The sequence below is a fragment of the Pongo abelii genome, chromosome 13 (genome assembly GCF_028885655.2).
Source record: "Pongo abelii isolate AG06213 chromosome 13, NHGRI_mPonAbe1-v2.0_pri, whole genome shotgun sequence".
Lineage (NCBI taxonomy): Eukaryota > Metazoa > Chordata > Mammalia > Primates > Hominidae > Pongo > Pongo abelii.
Genome location: NC_071998.2, coordinates 120,801,874 through 120,820,291, shown reverse-complemented (window position 1 = coordinate 120,820,291; position 18,418 = coordinate 120,801,874). Strand labels below are relative to the sequence as shown.

At 57.8% G+C, this 18,418-nt stretch overlaps 1 protein-coding gene and 1 long non-coding RNA gene across 3 annotated transcripts; one reads left to right on the top strand and one right to left on the bottom strand.

Annotated features, from left to right (window-relative positions):
- The first annotated feature begins 4,548 nt into the window (after positions 1–4,548).
- On the top strand, positions 4,549–7,034 carry LOC129048101 (uncharacterized). Of its 2 annotated transcripts, XR_010136607.1 has the most exons (4): positions 4,549–4,840; positions 5,196–5,316; positions 6,016–6,191; positions 6,502–7,034. It is a non-coding gene; the product is annotated as an uncharacterized LOC129048101 (long non-coding RNA). The 2 variants fall into 2 exon arrangements; XR_008510154.2 differs by lacking the exons at positions 4,549–4,840; positions 5,196–5,316 and adding an exon at positions 5,383–5,874.
- Positions 7,035–7,660: 626 nt separating this feature from the next.
- LOC112134917 (uncharacterized) lies at positions 7,661–11,615 on the bottom strand. The gene is given in 3 exon segments (XM_054521188.2): positions 7,661–8,057; positions 10,391–10,893; positions 10,896–11,615. Coding segments are annotated over 2 exon segments (600 nt in total). The 5' UTR covers positions 11,038–11,615; the 3' UTR covers positions 7,661–8,057; positions 10,391–10,435.
- Between the last annotated feature and the right edge of the window lie 6,803 nt (positions 11,616–18,418).

Below are 18,418 nucleotides of genomic sequence, written 5' to 3'. Positions count from 1 at the left end.
TACTTAACCCCTCTGTGCCTCAGTTTCCTCATCTGTAAAATGGAACTAATCATAAGCTCATTTTCTCTGTTTCTCAGGGCCCTGGAGAGGATTATAACAATTGATATGCATGCAGAGTTTGCACAGTGCTTGGTGCAAGGAAACGGCCGGGCAAATGCTGGCTGTGGTTGTTATTATCTCGGGGTCACCCTAAGCATCTGATACCAGTGAGGAGACTCTGGCTTCTGGGGAATCTTCCAGAGCTGCAGATCTGAGCCTGGCAGGAGGAACTCTTACACCTTGTGAAGACTGAATTCCTGTCCCCTGAAGCTCTTGAAACCATCCCATCCATGTCTGCCGGTCAGAGTCACCAGGAAGTTCTTCCTTGTATCTATCCTAAGTCTTTCCTGCGTTGATTTCTCTGGGTTCCCATTCAGGCTGGATAGAAAGACGAGGGAAGGAGCCTTAAGGGTGTTTCAAGCATCAATCCCAGAACTTCCCAGCTCAGCTCGGAAGCCAGCAATGTGAGTCTCTGGCTCCTAGGGGGCCAAGAGCCAGGAGGGGAGGATTTGCCTGGCTCAGTCTCCTTCGAAGGTCTCCCAGCCACAGCCAGATGCAAAACCACCTTTGTTCCCTGAATTTCAGGCCGTGGAAGCGAATGGGGCCAGTGCCTGGGGTGCGGCTAGGGAGGGAGGAAGAGATGCAAGGATTGAAAATTCCAGGGAGGACTAGAGCAGGAGGGAGGCAGGACAGGGCACCCTGGGCAGCCAGAGAGGGCCAGGGGTGTGGGAAACAGAGGGCGCAGAGCAGGGGCCAGCGGGGCTGGGAATAGGAGCCTCGGGGAGGCCGGCGAGGCGCGGAGAGGGAGGCCTCATACCAGACACTGTCTAGACGCAGCAATTATTGTCAGCTCGGAACACCCAGGCTCTGCCGGTTCAGCTGAAAGGGAGCTTAACAAAGAAGCAAGGGAGGAAGAAAGCAGGGAGAAAAGCCGGCTCCTGGCCTGTCGGGCTCTTTCTCTGCCTTGGCCACCCCCCTTTGTGTTCCACCAGCCCTGGTGGGGGGGACCCCAACGTGAAAGCACAGCTCAGAGATGCCTAATGGGGACACGGCTCCTCCTGGGCCCAGGGGGCCTGGCCAGGATCACTGTGTGCGTTTTTGGGAGGGAGAGGAGGGTGCTCTGGGCTGCCTCCTGCACGTGTATTTCTTTATATGGAGGCAGTGAGAACAGAATTCCCAGGCAGACAGCAGGCCTGAGAGTTTGAATCGCAATTTCCCCAGCTTCCTGCTGTATATATAGCTCTGGGCCGACTACAAATTTCTCTGAGCCTTGGTCTTCTCATCTGCAAAATAGGAAAAAGAACACTGCCTGGGCCAGGCGCGGTGGCTCATGCCTGTAATCCCAGTACTTTGGGAGGCTGAGACGGGCGGATCACTTGATGTCAGGAGTTTGAGACCAGCCTGGACAACACAGTGAAACCCTGTCTCTAATAAAAATACAGAAAATCGGCCGGGCGCGGTGGCTCATGCCTGTAATACCAGCACTTTGGGAGGCCGAGGTGGGCGAATCACCTAAGGTCGGGAGTTCGAGACCAGCCTGACCAACACGGAGAAACCAAGTCTGTACTAAAAATACAAAATTGGGCTGGGCGCAGTGGCTCACGCCTGTAATCCCAGCACTTTGGGAGGCCGAGGCGGGCAGATCACGAGGTTAGGAGATCGAGACCATCCTGGCTAACACGGTGAAACCCCGTCTCTACTAAAAATACAAAAAATTAGCCAGGCGTGGTGGCGGGTGCCTGTTGTCCCAGCTACTCGGGAGGCTGAGGCAGGAGAATGGCGTGAACCCAGGAGACGGAGCTTGCAGTGAGCAGAAATCGTGCCACTGCACTCCAGCCTGGGCGACAGAGCAAGACGCCATCTCAAAAAAACAAAAACAAAAACAAAATACAAAATTGGCCGGGTGTGGTGGATTGAGTGCAATGACGTGATCTCGGCTCACCACAACCTCCGCCTTCCAGGTTCAAGTGATTCTCCTGCCTCAGCCTCCCAAGTAGCTGGGATTACAGGCATGTGCCTGTAATCCTTTTTCCCTCTTTGCTTCCATCCCAGGGAGAGTCCTTCATGCACTGGATGGGACCTTCAAGACCCTAAGTTTTTGTGGCTGCAGAGTCAGCTCAGAGCCATTTGGGCCAAACTCAACAGACCCACAGACAGAGAAACTGTGGCACGTGCTCTCGGGCTCAGGGCTGCTATGTGGCCTTTTTCTCTCTCCTCCTCTCCCTGGCATTCTTTGCAGTTTCTGGGACTTTGGGTTCCTCTCTGGCTTCCACTTTCTCCGGGCCTCCCAGGACAGACCAGGTCCTGAGTAAGAAGTAGGCGGGTGGCCCTGGATGCTGCGCGGGTGACCCTGGACGCTGCCCTCCAGCCACTGGGCTCCTTGGGGAGGGGCTCAGATGCTGCTCCAGGGTTCCAGAGTGACCAGGGCTGGGGGTGGATTTTCAGAGGAGCAGCCCAGGCCCTCCTCCATCCATCATTTCCTAGTATGGCCTGGCTGGGCCATTCCCTGATCCTGGAGAGGTTGGAGGTGTCCCATGGGTTGTGCCTCAAGTGGAGGGCAGGGCACTTAGTGCAAGGGACACTCAGTCTCACGCACACTCACTCACACTTATACACTCACTCACACACGCACACTCACATATACACTCTCACACACACATTCACACTCCCACACATATACACTCTCACACACTCACACATATACACTCACACTCACATATGCTCTCACACACACACACTCACACTCACATTCATATACACACACTCATACACACACACTCTCACACTCACTCTCATACTTTTACACTCACTCTAATATACACACATGCTGTCCCAGAGCTAAGGCCCTAACACCTGCCCCAGTGACACTCCCCCACCACCAGCCTGGGTCCCTGGCTGCTGGGCACCCTCATTGTGTCTAGAGCTGGAAGCTCCCTTCCCCTCCCCTGCTCCCACACGCCCATAGCTGTCCAGTGCCTGCAGATCCAGGGCAGACCTGTCTGTTTGCATCAGAGGCCCACCTCTCTGGAAGATTCCAGCGTGTCCCACCATGCCACGTGTGGTTCTCTTTGCCTGTCTCCTCTCTGCACCTTTGCTCAAGCTGTTCCTCCCCCTGGCACACGGTTCCCGGCTGCCCCCACCATGTCTTAAAACAAATGCCTGGCCTCCCATGAACCTGCTCCCCCATGCTGTCCTCTGCCTTGGGGACAGCACCAGCGTCCACCCACGGCACATGCCAGGGCCCAAGGAGCCTCCTCAGCCCCTCCTTGGCCTCCTTCACCCTCGCACCATGCCACACCATGCCCTGTCCCCTGTACCTCCCACACTGTCTCAGCCAGCTGCCACCATCTCCCCTGGATCTCAGTGCTACACTCCCAACTGGCTTCTGTGTCCACTCTTGTCCCTACCATTTTGAGTAAGCTTTGGTGATCTAGTCTCTTTTCTCTATAAAACCCTTCCTAAGCTTCCGGCCACCACAAGACAAGGGCTGGTCTCCGGCCAAATGGCCCCCTCCCTGCCTCTGGCCATAGTGATCCCCTCTCAAGCTCTTAGGTCTGTGGCTGGGGGTCCCCATCCAGACCACCCCTATCCCTCTTGCCTCCACCAGTCTCTCCTCCCCTCGTCAGCCACCCTGGTCCTCAGGCACCCTCTTCGGGGAGGTCTTCTGCGACCTCTGCGGAGGCCAGGCCCAGGGGACAGGTGCTCTCTGCCCGCTACTGCCTCGTCATTCTTTAATGGCTTATTCATCATGATTTGTGCAGCTACCGTCTCTCCTGTAGGACTGCCCTGTGTGGGCCTGGCTGTGGCTGTCTTGTTTGTCACTGTGTCCCCAGCACCCTCCTGGGGCCCTCTCTGGGTTTGGTTTTCAGCCTGGCTCCACCAAGAGGCAAGAAAAAGGGAGCCTCAGTCCCTCCCACCCTCTCCTTCAGGAAGCCCTCCCTGAAGAGACCCTGGAGTATCAGGGGAGGCCTCGTTGTCCCTCCCCTAGGGCTCCCAAGCCCTGTGTCCCAGTGGCCACTCAAAGGGCAAGGACATATTGGCTGGAGAGCCCCCAGGACAGGGCTGCGGCTGCCTTGTGCCTTCCACTACTCCAAACCCAGTGCCCTGCCCCGCACCCCCCCCCCCGCCCCCACGGGGCCTGGCTGATGAGGCTGGGGGGCTGCTCTCAGCTGGGGCACCAGGAGGCCAGGATGAAGCCCCACAGAGCCCCAGGGGTACAGGAGAGGTGGCAGTGCCCACTCCGCATCCATTCCTCCTCCCCAGGCCCTGCCAGCTGGCTTCTCCAGCTCCAACTGGGCTCTGTCTTTCCCTCTCTCTCCATCACCCTGCTGTCTCCCCTCCTTTTCCCCTCCTCTCCTGCTCTCTTTCCCGTTCCCTCCCCTCTCCCCATTCCCCTTCCCGGACCTCCCCCGCCCCCACTTCTCTCCTCTCCTCTCTTTTCCTCTCCTCTTTTCTCTGAGTCCTTCTCCCTCGCCTCCTTCCTTTCTTCTTCCCGGGTTAAAAATAATCAACTTTCTGGGAAGCAGCAGCTCCTGCTGAGCCGCCCTCCCCACACTCGGGAGCCCCTGAGAATAGCTTTCTGCGGTTCTCCACTCGAGTCCCTCCCCTCCCCTCGCCGCCTCCCCGCGAGCTGACTAATAAGCCCGGCCGCGCGGTGCCAGCTCGGCTGGAAAGGCGTTAACCACTTCGTGCCCGGACTGCGCGAACGGGGCGGACGGGCTCCCTGCAGGCCCGCGGGGAGGGGTGGCGGGCGCGGGCGGCCCCAGGACACGGCTCAGGACGAAGCCCTGAGCCGCACGCGGTAGGCCCTCGATTTTTACTGGCGGTGGGATGAATGTTGACCTCTGACCGCCACGCCGGCAGGTCCTGCTGCTGGTGCAGCTAGCAGAGTTTAGTGGCATCGGTGGGCGCGCCAGGTGCGACACCCAAGGGATGGGTCGGGGTCACATGGAGGGCGTGGCTGGGCCGGTGAGGCTCCCTCCCCGTGGCCCGAGGGACTCCTAGGTCCCTGGCACTGGGCACCGCCTGAGGGGAAGCCAGGGCTGGGACCATTAAAGTTCGGGCCAAGGGCAGGGAAGGGCTGAAAACTGTCCTGGGATCCAAGGACGTCCACAGCTGGTAGGGTCTTTAGCGATCACCCACTCTCCTTCTTGCAGAAAAGGAAACTGAGGCCCAGAGGGTGTGACTGAGGCCGGGACGTCTCTCAGTTCCTGTCCCAGACTAAGGGAGGCCCGCGGCCCTGCAGCCGAGACTTTCAGTTCGGGCGTTTCTGCAGGGGTAAGGTTGGGGGAGGGGGGGTGTACATCAAGGTCAAAGGTGAGGGGTAGGTGGGGAGAGAAGCAGCGCAGAGCTCTGCGGGGTCGCCGTCAGCCCCGCCCACTCCGCGTGGTACCGGCATTACCTCATCGCGGCGCGCGCTCATTGGCTGGCTCCCCCCTTGAAGGACGGCCCAATGCGGCGGAGCCCGTTAACCCTTCCCGCCCCGCGGACTCTGCCCTGGCCATGCCACCTGCCTCCGCGGCCCCCAAGCGGCTTTCAGGCGCTGGAGGGCCACGGAGAACAGGGAAAAGTAGTGTGGGAGCCGGCTTGAGGCCGGAGAGTACAGTGGTTAGAGCACAGGTCAGACAACTACGTCTTCGGCCCCTGCCCTGCGGCCGGCTGTGTGACCTTGGGGGACTGGTTTCACCTCGCTGAGCCTCCGCTAGTTTGCTTAGCTGTAAACAGAGGTGAATGATGTAACTCCTGCCCTTCCCAATTCCTTCCCGGTGTACTTGCCAAGTGCCAGGCACACGTGGGCTCTGCGTTCCATTCCACCTTGTCTCCTCACTGCAAGAGGTACAGTTATTATTATGGGTTTTCCGGGGAGGAAACGGGGCTCAGAGCAGCAAAGCTGCCTCCCAAGGTCACGCATCAAGAAAGTCACAGAGCTGGGATTTGACCCCGAGTCTGCGGGTTCTGAGCTGTACTCCTCCCCAGGGCAAGATTCTGCTTCTGCTGGGAGGCGCTGCTTCTAGGAGCTCTCCGTCTCTCCGGAAGGAGGGACAGGACTCATACCCAGCTGGTCAGCTCGTGACACATGCCACTGTGGCCAAATAAAACCAGTGACAAGCTGGAGAGCCCAGGACCTCCATGGACAAGGGACAGGAAGAAGGGTGAGGGCAGGGAGGGGCTGGAGTTGAATCCTTAAACGGGGAGGCAGGAGGACCCTCAGACAAAGGCAGGGGGCTGGACTGAGCCCGGCGAGGGTGCATGGAGTAGGAAGCTCTGAAGAAGCCTGCAGGATCCCCTGGGGGTCAGCCTGCTGGTTAGGGGTCAGCCCAGGGAGGTGGCTTCTCTCTGGGCAGCACCAGGGGTCAGCCTGGGGCAGGAGTGCAAGCCGAGGCCCACATACCTCATGTCTAGGTATTTACAAGTTATAAATCAAGCTAACAAACTGCTAAATAAAATATGTTCTGTTGCCAGGTGCGGTGGCTCACACCTGTAATCTCAGCACTTTGGGAGGCTGAGGTGGGCAGATCACCTGAGGTCAGGAGTTCGAGACTAACCTGACCAACATGGAGAAACCACGTCTCTACTAAAAATACAAAATTAGCCGGGCGTGGTGGTGGTGTGCCTGTAATCCCAGTTACTCGGGAGGCTGAGGCAGGAGAATTGCTTGAACCAGGGAGGTGGAGGTTGCAGTGAGCCGAGATCGCACCACTGCACTCCAACCTGGGCAACAAAAGCGAAACTCCGTCTCAAAAAAAAAAAAAATGTTCTGTCCTCCTTCCTTGACAAATACACCTTCATAAGGACAAACACACCTGGAAGGCTGGGTTTGTGTTTAGAATTCTCAGGCTCCTTGGAGACCGCAGGAGGAGCTGTAGCGGGTGGGGGAGCCAGCCTCTCAGCCTCTGGCCTCCAGCTTCACACTTGCCTCTTCTTTTCTTTTTCCCCCAGGTTTTGTCCTTTTCCCTGAGGGGCTGTGCATGCTCAGGTGTAGGCACTCCAGGCTGTAAGCACATGTTCTGTCCACACCCCCTGCCAACAGCCACCTCCTGGTCACTCCTGGGGTTTAGGGGTGCCCAAACAGGTGGCTCAGACAACCCTCAGGAGGATGCACCCAGGACGCAGGCTGGGGCCATTGAACAGGGAACTCCAGGGCCCCAGGTGCCAGATCATGGTCAAGGGGCCCATGGCTCCAGCTGGAAATGTCTCCCTGGTCCAGGAGCGCTGCCCTCTAAAGCACAGGGCTCAAGTCTGTGGGCTGAGGGCCCTAGGGTGCTGCGGCAGCTGGGGTGGCCAGAGAAGGACACGGGGTCTCCCTCCATCCTTGGGCTTGCTCCTGACCATCACCTCCAGCCATGTACCCCCGCCCCAGCCAGATCCCCCGTGCCCCAGCCAAATGCTGACCCTGGGGAGCTTCCCACCACAATGAGTCAGCTCCCTTTACCCTGTCCCCACTGCCCCCCACCCTCATCCCCCTTATCCGGCTGCTCCATCTCCTGCCTGCTCCCTGGGCTCCCAGCCCCTACTCTCTGCCTGCCCCCCTAACCCCCCTCCGCCACCCTAACCTCCTATCTGCCCTCCTCAGCTCAGCCAGCCAGATCTTTCTAAAATGCAAGGCTGCAGGCTTCCTTCCCTCTCTGACCAGCGCTGGTTCCCGGGCTCTCTACATATCATCCCCAGGCTCGGGAAGTCCCTCCTTTCCGCCCCTCTCCTCTCCTGGGGTTCTGAGCTCTAGCCATTTGGGCCTTCTCTCCAATTCAGTTTTGTGTCCTTTCTGCCTCACGGTCTTCATGCGCGCTACCCCCCTCTACCTGGAACCATGTTTTCTGCTCTTTGTCCCTGGCTCTCTAGACCAGCAGAAACCACATGGCGATGAGCACATGGAGTTACCAGTTTCCAGTGTGTTTCCTACCTGGCCTGCAGGCAACAGGAGGACAGGCTGGGTCAGCGCTGTTCACTGCTCCATCTTCGGTGTCTGGCACAGAGCAGGTGTCACTGAAGTTTCATAAGTCAGATGCATCTGCACTGGGCTTGAAATCAAGAGACCACAGCAGCTAATGTCTGTTGTATGCTCTCTGTGTCCTGGGCCCTGCTTTTAAGCATATGACATGTATTCACTTATTTCTCACAACAATCTTTGAAATAGGAATGATTACTATCTCCACTCTACAGAATGAGGACACTAAGGCACAGAGAAGTTCAGAGACTTAGGCTCACAGCTGGCCAGTGACAGACCCCGATTTGAACACAGGCAATGGAGCTCCAATGCTGAACCACCTCTTGCCATCTAGCCCCAGCTGGGCCAAGGCCTTGCTGTGGGTCCCTGGGCTAGTGTCCACTTCTCTGAGCTGCAGCTTTTTTTTTTTTTTTTTTTTTTTGAGACGGAGTTTCGCTCTTTTTGCCAAGCCTGGAGTGCAATGGCGTGATCTCGGCTCACCGCAACCTCTGCCTCGCAGGTTCAAGCGATTCTCCTGCCTCAGCCTCCCGAGTAGCTGGGATTACAAGCATGCGTCAACAAGCCTGGCTAATTTTGTATTTTTTAGTAGAGACAGGGTTTCTCCACGTTGGCCAGGCTGGTCTCGAACTCCCGACCTCAGGTGATCTGCCCACCTTGGCCTCACACGGTGCTGGGATTACAGGCGTTAGCCACCGTGCCCGGCTCTGAGCCGCAGTTTTTCTGTGTGTGCAGTGGGGGGTTGGCCACAGTGGAGGTCCCTTCCAGCCTTGACAGCCTGGCAGCTCCTCTGATGATCCATCCTTCAGGGAGCCAAGGACTCCCTGTGGAGGTCCTGCAGGGATGCCCAAGAGTTGGGTGGCTGGGAAACAGCTCACCGTGAGTTAGGCTGCAGACCTGAGTACCTGGCCAGGGACCCAATCGTCCCCAGCAGTCTTGTCCTCATGACCGGCCTTCATCTCACAGGAACCCAGGCTGGGCTACGTAAATGAACTGAGCTGAACTGCCAGGTGCTGGGGTTCACGCAGAGACTGGAGGCTAGAAGTTTAGGGGGGCCAAGTACTGCAGTTGGGTTGGGGGACAGTACTTGGGGCAGGGTTGAGCTTGGGTTCCCACACCAAGAGCTCCACAGTCATCTCAGGGACCCTTCAACAACAGCCCTGAGGGCTATGCATGCATTTTCTAGAGGAGGACATGATAGGGAGGCACAGTGGGGGACAGTGACCTGGCCGAGGTCACACAGCAAGAAGGAGTCTAGATTTGGCTCTTAACCACTCTGCCCCCAGCCTTGGGCAAAGGTGTTCAGGGTAGATGTGACAGTGAACTGACAGAGAAGTTCTAGAGGGGGTCAGGTGCAGTGGCTCACCCCTGTAATCCCAGCACCGTGTGAGGCCAAGGTGGGCAGATCACCTGAGGTCGGGAGTTCGACACCAGCCTGGCCAACATGGTGAAACCTGTCTCTACTAAAAATACAAAAATTAGCTGGGCATGGTGGAGGGCGCCTGTAATCCCAGCTACTCGGGAGGCTTAGGCAGGAGAACTGCTTGAACCCAGGAGGTGGAGGCTGCAGTGAGCTGAGATCGCACCACTGCACTCCAGCCTGGGCTACAGAACAAGACTCCGTCTTGAAAAAAAAAAAAAGTGCTGAAAGATACTCTGGGACATGCATATGGGTGTATATGGGTCCATGTGTTCATACCCATGAGCATGGGTACCCCCTTGCTCCCCATCCCAGCACCTCTCCTTGCCCGCCTTTGTCTCACTGCCTTTGTTTATTCACCTGTGGTCACTTGGCTTCTGCTAGACCCTGAGCCTTGAGGGCAGCGGCTGTCTTCCTGTTCCCTGCACACCAGCACGTGACTCCAGCACAGGCAGGAGGAAGGCGGATGGAAACACAGGCGCGGCCCGGGGCTGTTCCACCCTGTGTTCAGTCCCTTCCCTCCTTGGGCCTCTGTTTCTCATCTCTGCATATGGGGTAAAGTGTCCCATCCTTAGTCTGGGCTCAGGTGAGCCGCTGGGTTCCTACTGGGCCATGGGAAGGGCCCTAATACCTGAAGGGCAGGGAGGATGAGGGCAGGCGGCTCAGCTGCCCTCCTTCCATCCTGGGGCCTGCCACCTCCCCTCTGTCTTCTCCTGATTCCGGTCCCCCACCAGGAGGGGCTCACTGTCTTGCTCAGCAAGTTCTCTCAACAGGCTGGGCAGCCAAGGGGGTGCTCTGCTGGACTGGAGGAGCCGATGTGAGCCCAGGCCACCCATGGAGGCTCCCTCTGAAGAGAGGGAACAGACAACCCAGCCACTTGTCAGGAACCCCGATCAAATACCCCACCCCCAAGGCTCAGCACTAAGTGTCCCAGGGGCCTGATTTGCAGGAAGGGCAGCAGGATGCTCACTTGGGGGTGGAACACTTACCTGAGGGAGGAACTGTACCTGCCGAGGCTTGGGTTACCCACAAACTCAGCCCAGCAGGAGCCCGCTGGCTGTGCTAACAATGTCCACTGTGACGTTGCTGAGATTCTGCAAGGTTCTTTCAGTGTCAGCCCATTTTACAGAGGAGAAAGTTGAGGCTCCAGACAGATGTGAGCTTAAGCCTCAGGCCCCGTTCAAGTTTCCAAATATTCCAGAGGCCAGGGCCTGGGGCGGGGTGTGGGGCACCCCAAAGTCCAGGTGAGGGTGACCTGAGGGTGAAGTCTGGGCCTGGAGAGGCAATAGAGGGAGTGAAGACGGCTCCTGCCAGAAACAGGGGAGGGGTGTTTGAGACCTTGAAGGAGGTGGGACTGTGACAGTGGTGACTGTGGGAGGAGTCTGGGTCCAAGCAAGAACTGGGAGAGACTTGGTGCAGGGCCCTGAGCTGAAATGGAGGAAAACGGAGATGGATGGGTCCCTGCCCTCAATGGTGGGTAAATGCTGAGGCTGGGGCAGGAGCCCAGAGGAGGGCACCAGGGCAGCCCAGACACGAGCTCTGTGGTCTGTGTGTGTTTACTGTGTGGCCAGAGCATGTGAGGAGTGTGTTGAATGGTCTGTGTGATGTGGGAGTGGAGGGATAAGTGTATTGGCATATGGCGTGTGAGTGTGAGTGTGTGTGCACGCTAGAGCATGCACCTTTGTGCCTGTGATCTGTGTCATGCGGTGTGTCTGTGCCTGTGTGGGATGTGGTCCCTGTGATGTGGGGAGTGTATGTTGGTGTGCGTGTGTGTTGTGGGGTGGTGCTAACTGGGACACTCTCCAGGGGAAGAGCCTAGCTCGGATGGAGGTGGAGGAGTTAACCAGGAAAATGGGAGAGGGATCAGCACGTGCAAAGGCCTGGAGGCATGAAGACGGAGCCTGGAGCACTGGAGGACTTGAAAGTGGTCCAGTGAGGCTGGGAGTAGGGAGGGAGAGGCAGGGGCTGGCAGGGACGGGGCAGGCCTTCCTCCACCAGTTTGAGTTCCGTTAGCTTGAGGGTGTGTACAGCCAGGAGGGGTGGAGGGGCTGAGAGAAGGCCGAGCCACCACTGACCAGGTGGAGGGGTAGGGGGTGAGCCTGGACCGGGGCAGGTGCTGAGCGGAGGTTGGGGAGTGAGAGCCAGAGCTCTCAACCAAGCCTCTGGGAGGCCGCAGGGCCTGGGATCGCAGACCCGAGCCTAATCCCTGCTCAGCCTGAAAGCTGTAGCCAGAAGGTTCTTAGCTTCCCCTCAGTAAACTGGGGTTCAGGACATTTCTGGAGCACTTGCTCTGTGTGACTGGGCAAAGGCTGGGCAGGCATTTCCAGCATGAACACGTTTTCCCAGGCCCACTGCTTGGAGGGCACCGAGGGGAGAAGGGGGACAGAGGAGCCGGAAGCAGGAGCCAGAATTTGAACCTAGGTGGTCTGACTCCAAGAGGGCCTTCTCACTTGACTTCAATAGTGACATTAGCCAACTTCAATAGTGACCTCAGTAGCCAGGCGCGGTGGCTCACGCCTGTAATCCCAGCACTTTGGGAGGCCGAGGCGGGTGGATCACGAGGTCAGGAAATCGAGACCATTCTGGCTAACACGCTGAAACCCCGTCTCTACTAAAAATACAAATAATTAGCCGGGCGTGGTGGCGGACGCCTGTAGTCCCAGCTACTCGGGAGGCTGAGGCAGGAGAATGGCGTGAACCCGGTAGGCGGAGCTTGCAGTGAGCCGAGATCGCGCCACTGCACTCCAGCCTTGGGGAAAGAGCGAGACTCTGTCTCAAAAAAAAAAAAAATTGAACCCAGTAGTGACAATAGTGATTCACCTGCCCCATGAGCTTCAAACTGCGATGGTTGTGCTCTCCTTTGACCCTGTATCCTGGGGGACTCCATACGGTAATTATATTGTTACTGCGCCTTTTTAGAGATGAGAAAACTGGTCAGTAGCAGAGTGGCCTGACCAGGGCTCCAGCTTCCCCGGTCCTACTGCAGATGATGTGGGGCAGTTTTCTTAGCACACACTGGAAAGCTCTCTTAGGTAACACGTGGATGACAGCGTGTGACCTGGCAGAAAGGAATTGTAATTCCGGGTGGCTGTACGACCTTGGACGGTCCTTTTCCCATCTCTGGGCCTCGATTTACCTAACTGTACAATTCGCCCCGTGAGTCTAGGAAGATTTGCTGAGCATCTGCCAACTGGCAGATGAGGAAACCGAAGTTCAGAGAGTCGAAAACACTTGCCCCAGGTCAGGCGGCCGGCTTCGAAGCTGGATTCCGAGGGCGTGCCCTGCCCTCGGCCCCCAGCGGTGTCGTCCTGCCCCCAGGGGGCCGCGGCGCGGGGCCGTTCCAGGCCCTGCCAGCCTGACGTCAGGCCCGGCCGGCGGGGCCTCGCTCTGCACAAACAGACGCCGCAGGCCAGCGTCGGGGCCGGGGGCGGCGATGACTCAGGGCCCCGAGACGGGCCGGGAAGCGGAAAGTTGTGTGCAGATGACATCAGCCGGCCGCGAGGGCGGGAGGGGGCCGGCTCCGGGAAACGGCGGCCTGGCGGGCGGCCCGGGGCAGGGCGCGGAGGGGCAGCCGGGGGGCGGGGGCGGGGACGCCGGGACGGGACGCTCAGGACCACGAAAAAGTCCCCCCTCCCGCCCGCCCCGGACCCAGGCCCCGGAGCCCGGCCCCGCTTTTCGCCGGCGAGGAGCGGGCTTCACCCGCTTGCAAAGACTCCGCGCTCCTCCGCGCTCCCCCGCGCTCCGGAGGCAGCCGCATCCATCCTGCTGCGTCCCTGCATTTTAATTACCGCCGCATTAATATTCATGAGCCGGGACTCGAGGGGGACCGCGGGCTGTCATTTCCCTCACCCGCCCTCCCCCCACCGCACCCCTCTTCCCGGGCTGAGTCGTGGGCTTTTTTCCTCCCGTTCCCAACCCCGCTCGCACCAACCGTTGGTGCTCAGCAGATTTGGGGGAGGCGGGTGGTGTGAGTGTGAGCATGAGTGTGAGCGAGTGTGAGTGGGGAGGGCGCAGGGTAGGGGCCGAGTGTGAGTCTGTGCCTGTGTCTGTGTGCCTGTGTGTACGTGCCTATGTGTGCCTGTGTGTCTGTCGGCAATCCCAGGGCCGTGTGTGCACATGTCTCTGATGTCTCTGTGGGGCTTGGAGAAGGGCCAAAGCCTGTCCAAGTTAGCAGGGCCTGACTGTACAAACGGGGAAACTAAGGCCTGGAGAAAGGCTGGGCCTTGTCCAAAGCCACCCCATAGGTCAGTAGCACAGGGGAGCCAGAGCCCAGGGTCTTGCGTTTGGCCGGCTCTGCTCCCCACTCTCCCGTGCTGTTGTTTGTAACAATAGCAGACAGGATGTGCTGAGCCGGCACCTCTCATATGGCCTTCCCAGCAAACCTGTGCAGCACGTGGTCCTATCAATCCCCCGTGCACATGGGGAAACTGAGGCAACTGGTCCAGCCAGTGAGGGGTGGACTGGAGCCCAGAAGTGTCTGAATCCCAAGTCCCTAGGTTTAACGGCCCCACTGTGATGCCTCCTGGGGAATTGTGGAGTGTCCTCAATGGGGTGATCCGGGGGTACCTGGAAGTTCCTGGTGCCCGGGCATCAGGGGGGTGTTCCCCCAGAAACACAGCCCACCTTCTGTTTCCCTCCCAAGTCAGTCGGATGGGGCTGCCTTCCTGTGGCTCTCCCAGTCCCCCTCCGTCCCCTCCCCATCCCTGAAGCCTCCCAGGAGCTGCCCTGCACACCAGGCCTTGCTCCCTGGGCCTGAGGTCAGGGAATCACTCATTCATTCATCCAACAAATGCTTCAGTGCCAGTCACTGTGCTAGGCACTGGGGATTCTCTGCTCCCCAATCTGGTCATCTCTACCTGGCCTCGGAGCCTCCAGGCCCACAAGGGGGCTGTTCACCTCTGTGTGTGAATGCTCACTGGTGGTGGGGGATTACGGGCACCTGTGCACCAAAGACAGCTCTCACCCAGCCTTGCCACAGAGGTCTGGCATGCCCACATTCAGTGGCCAGAAAAGGGCTGCCATCATCTTAGGGCTGATGGGGCGGTGGCCACACTAGGCAGCCTGAATCTTTGGTTCTCTCTCCTGCAACTTGTCCTTCTCTGGCCGCCAAGCCAAATAACCCCAGGGGCTGGTCAGGCTGCCTTGCCCTGGGTTGAGCCAAGGCCGTCCTCCCTCTCACGTCCAGCCTAGAATAGGTGGACTGTTCCCTCATCTCTGCCCACGCAGGGCTGGGCTGGAAGTTGTGTCCCAGCCATGTCCCCTGAGCCTTTTCTCCCCTCCCTTTGGGAGCTCCACAGGAACACAGAGGACAGTGGTGCAGCCAGAGGACTCGGGAGAGGAAGCGATAATTTAATTGGGCTTCACAGGGTAAATAGGAGTTTGCCTAGGAGAGGCAGCCCAAGGACACGGGATTAGCTCAGAGGGGCGCCCGCCTGCAGCCCCCATTCTATAACAGGAACCAGAGCAGGCCAAAGGCAAGAGACCTGGGGAGACTGGGAGGACGGATTTTCTCCTAAAGGGCCTGAGGCAGTACAGCCTAGTGGTCCATCCGCACTCGGGTGGGTCCATCCTGGGTGAGAAATCCCCCTCCCTCCTCACTGTGAGGGCCTGTATTTCCTGATCTGCAAAACTGGGAAAATAACATTTTTTTTTTTCAGGTTTATATTCAGATCAAGAGACACTGCCCGTACAGCACCTAACACGGTGGCTGGGGCTCTTTCATAGGGTGATGTGTCCTCAAGGACGTAGGGAGGCCTCTGGAATCACTGTCCCCATTTGGCCCAGAATGGGATTTAAGATCAGTCTGTGTCCCACAGTCTAACCCATGGGGAGGAGTTTGGTAGGGACAGACTGCTGGGAGGAGGGGGAGCAGCCCGAAACTGTCATGGGTCAGGCAAGGCTCAGGCTCTAGGTAAGAGAGGGATCTCAGAGGCCCCACGGCCCTGCCTGCTGGGCTCCTTGTAGACCTGCCAGATGGCCCATCACCCAAACAGTCAGTGCTGCAGTGAGAGGGGCAGCCTGGCCTGCCAGCTCTGGGCTCCCTCCTGCTGCCTGTGTCTCTTTGCCTCCTGGCTCCCCTCTGTCTTTTGAAAATGTCCTCCCTTCTTTTGTTAGAATAGTCATACCTGTACATGGCAAACACGTACACACACACACACACACAGACAAACAAACAAAAAAACACAAAACCAGTTTTTTTAAAGGAAGCACTGTAAAAGTTCATGCAGTACATCCTGACACTGTCATTCTAGGTTTCGTGTACATTTCCAGGACATTTCTCTGCCTATGGAGCTGTCTTTGTAAAACTGCCATAGGATGACATCCACCTCTGCTCAAAGGCCTTCGATGGCTCCGCATTTTTATAAAGCAAGGTAGCTTCCTCCAGCCTTTGCAGGCTGGCCCAGGCTCGGCAACGCCATTCTCCTTCCCCTCCCCATTACCCTCCCTGACACTGGGCTGCGGGCCCTTCCTCAGAGCGTGGCCCCTCTCCTGCCACCATGCCTTTGGCTTTGCTGTGCCAACCTCTGGGAATGGCCCAGTGCCCTCCACTGAGATTTCTCAAGACCAGCCTTTGCTGTCCCCTGGCCTCTGTGCCTCCCCCACCAGCTCTCCTCCCTCCCCATCCCCTACACCAAAACCCACCTCTCTCTCTCTCCCGGCGCCCTCAGCACTGGTGGACGCCTCTAGGGTGCTGCTTTTCACATCTAACTCTCAGGAGCGCCTCCTCCAAGTCTTTTGTCCCCACTCAGTTATGAGCATCTCAAAGGCTGGGGTCCTGGCATCTTCATTTTTGTTGCCACCTACCTTGATGCCCTGCACATAGTAGGGACTTTAAAATGTTATATTAAAAAAATTAAAGTTGCTTTTTCTCTTTTTCCTTCTTTCTTTCTTTCCTTTTCTCTTCCTCTCTCTTTTTTTTTTTTTTTTTTTTTTGGCAGAGTCTCATCCTGTTGTCCAGGCTGTATGGAGTGCAGGGGCGCGATCACGGTTCACTGCGGCCTTGACCTCCCCAGGCTCAGGTGATCCTCCCACCTCAGCCTCTTGAGTAGCTGGGACTACAGGCGCGCTCCACCAGGCCAGGCTAATTTTCGTATTTTTGTAGAGATGAGGTTTTGCCACGTTGTCCAGGCTGGTCTCAAACTCCTGGGCTCAAGTGAGCCTCCAGCCTCAGCCTACCAAACTGCTGGGATTACAGGCATGAGCCACTACACCCTGCCTGCTTTTTCTTTAGGGATTCAGACTCTAAGCCAGCAAATGAGCGTTTGAATCGTGACTCTATCATTTCCTAGCTGTGTGTCCTTGAGAAAGTGAATCAACCTCTCTGAGCCTCAGTTACCTCATCTGGAAAAGAAAGTTAATAATAAAATCTCCCTCCATGAGTAACAGTGATAACAGTGCATGTAAAACATCTAGCACTGGCCCGGGGCAGAGAGTAGCCAGCAAGCTCTAATGTTACTCAGTTTTGTCTTATTCAGTCTCATTCAGACTTGTCCAAAGTCACCTGTCCAGTTTTGGGCAGTGCTGGGACGCTCCCCCTGTCTCTTCCCCCTCCAATGCTACTTCCCTCTAGCGGGAGAGGGTCCCAGGCCATCGTCTCCATTTTGCAGAGAAGGAGTACCAGGTTCAGAGAGGCTGAGTTGCTCACCCAGGGTCACACAGCCCTGAGAACAAAGCAAGGGTCTGCCTGTTTGCTAAGTTCCATGTGAGTTCTTTAGGTTGCTCAGGATAGGGACAGCCTCAATGAGACCCAGCGTCCTGACGGAGGGGCTTGTACTCCTCCTGTGGCCAAGAACTGGCAAGGTGGGCTTCTCGGGGGCCAGGGAGCCACCACAAGTGCTATTAAGTGGAACATCACTAAGACAAACAGCCCACATTTCCTGGGTGCTTTCCCCAGGCAGGGAGCTGTGTTAAGTGTTCATGGCCACAGTCTCCTTCCATCCTCACAGCAACCCTATTATCCTGTGTTCCAAGGATGGGTGCTCACTCAGATCCCGGGTAGGGGCTAAACGAGGGGTGGCGCCAGCACCCAAACCCTGATCTCGTTCATGCTCTGAGCCTCTGTGGACCACTGAGGACAATGGGCTTTTGCCTGTGCTGTATCAGCTCTGGGGCTCAGCAGGAGGCCAGGCTCCATCCCCAACGCCCCCAACCCAAGTTGGGGGTGCTGCTTGGGTCTCATAGAACATCTGGGGGTCCCTCCCCAGCCCTGGCTCCACAGAGCCGACCCAGCTGCGTCTCTGAGCCACACCCAAAATCTTCCCAGCTTTGCCAGGGAGACTGGAAATTTCTGCTCAGCAGCTTCGTCTGGGATGATTTCGACACTTGGCTCGATGGGGTCCAGAGGAGGAGCCAGGCCGCTCAGCGGTTCAACATTCTGGAACTCCCCTTGGGTCACCGGGAGGGGGGCTTTGCTAGGCCTGGGTGAGCCCCTCTGAAATGATAAAATCAAACAACAGTGACCAAGTACCGAGCGCTTACCGTGTGCTGGGCCCTGTGCCAAGTCAGGACTTGCTGGGCCTCACGGAACCTTCCGGCGCCCGGGCAAGGCCAGCACTGTTACCAACTGTCTCGCGGTCTGCTCCTAACTGGGGTCTCTGTTAGCATCCAGGACTCTCCTCCTCGGATACTCTGAGTCCCCCTCCAGAGACCCCAGGCTCCGGATTCTCTGTACGGGGCCGCTGACGTGCCCAGCCCTGGTGAACCCACCCTTCCAGACACTTCCACCCACGCCCGGCCCTGGGGCTGGGGGCGTCGGGCAGAGCGCCAGTGAAATTCTGCCAGTGGCTTAAGGCGCCTGCTGTGCCCCTGGTTCTGCGAGGGTCGGGGGGCTGTCACCAGGCCCAAAGTCGCCAGGGAGGAGGGGCGTGAACGACGAGTCTCAGATCCGGGCAAAGGATCGGAGAGGGGATTAGACACCCCAGGCAGGCAGAGGAGGTCGGCCCTGCTGAGCGACCCCCGGCAGCGACGACCCTCAGGGGCTCACGCTCTACGCCCATTAACTGAGTGTCAGTCCCTTC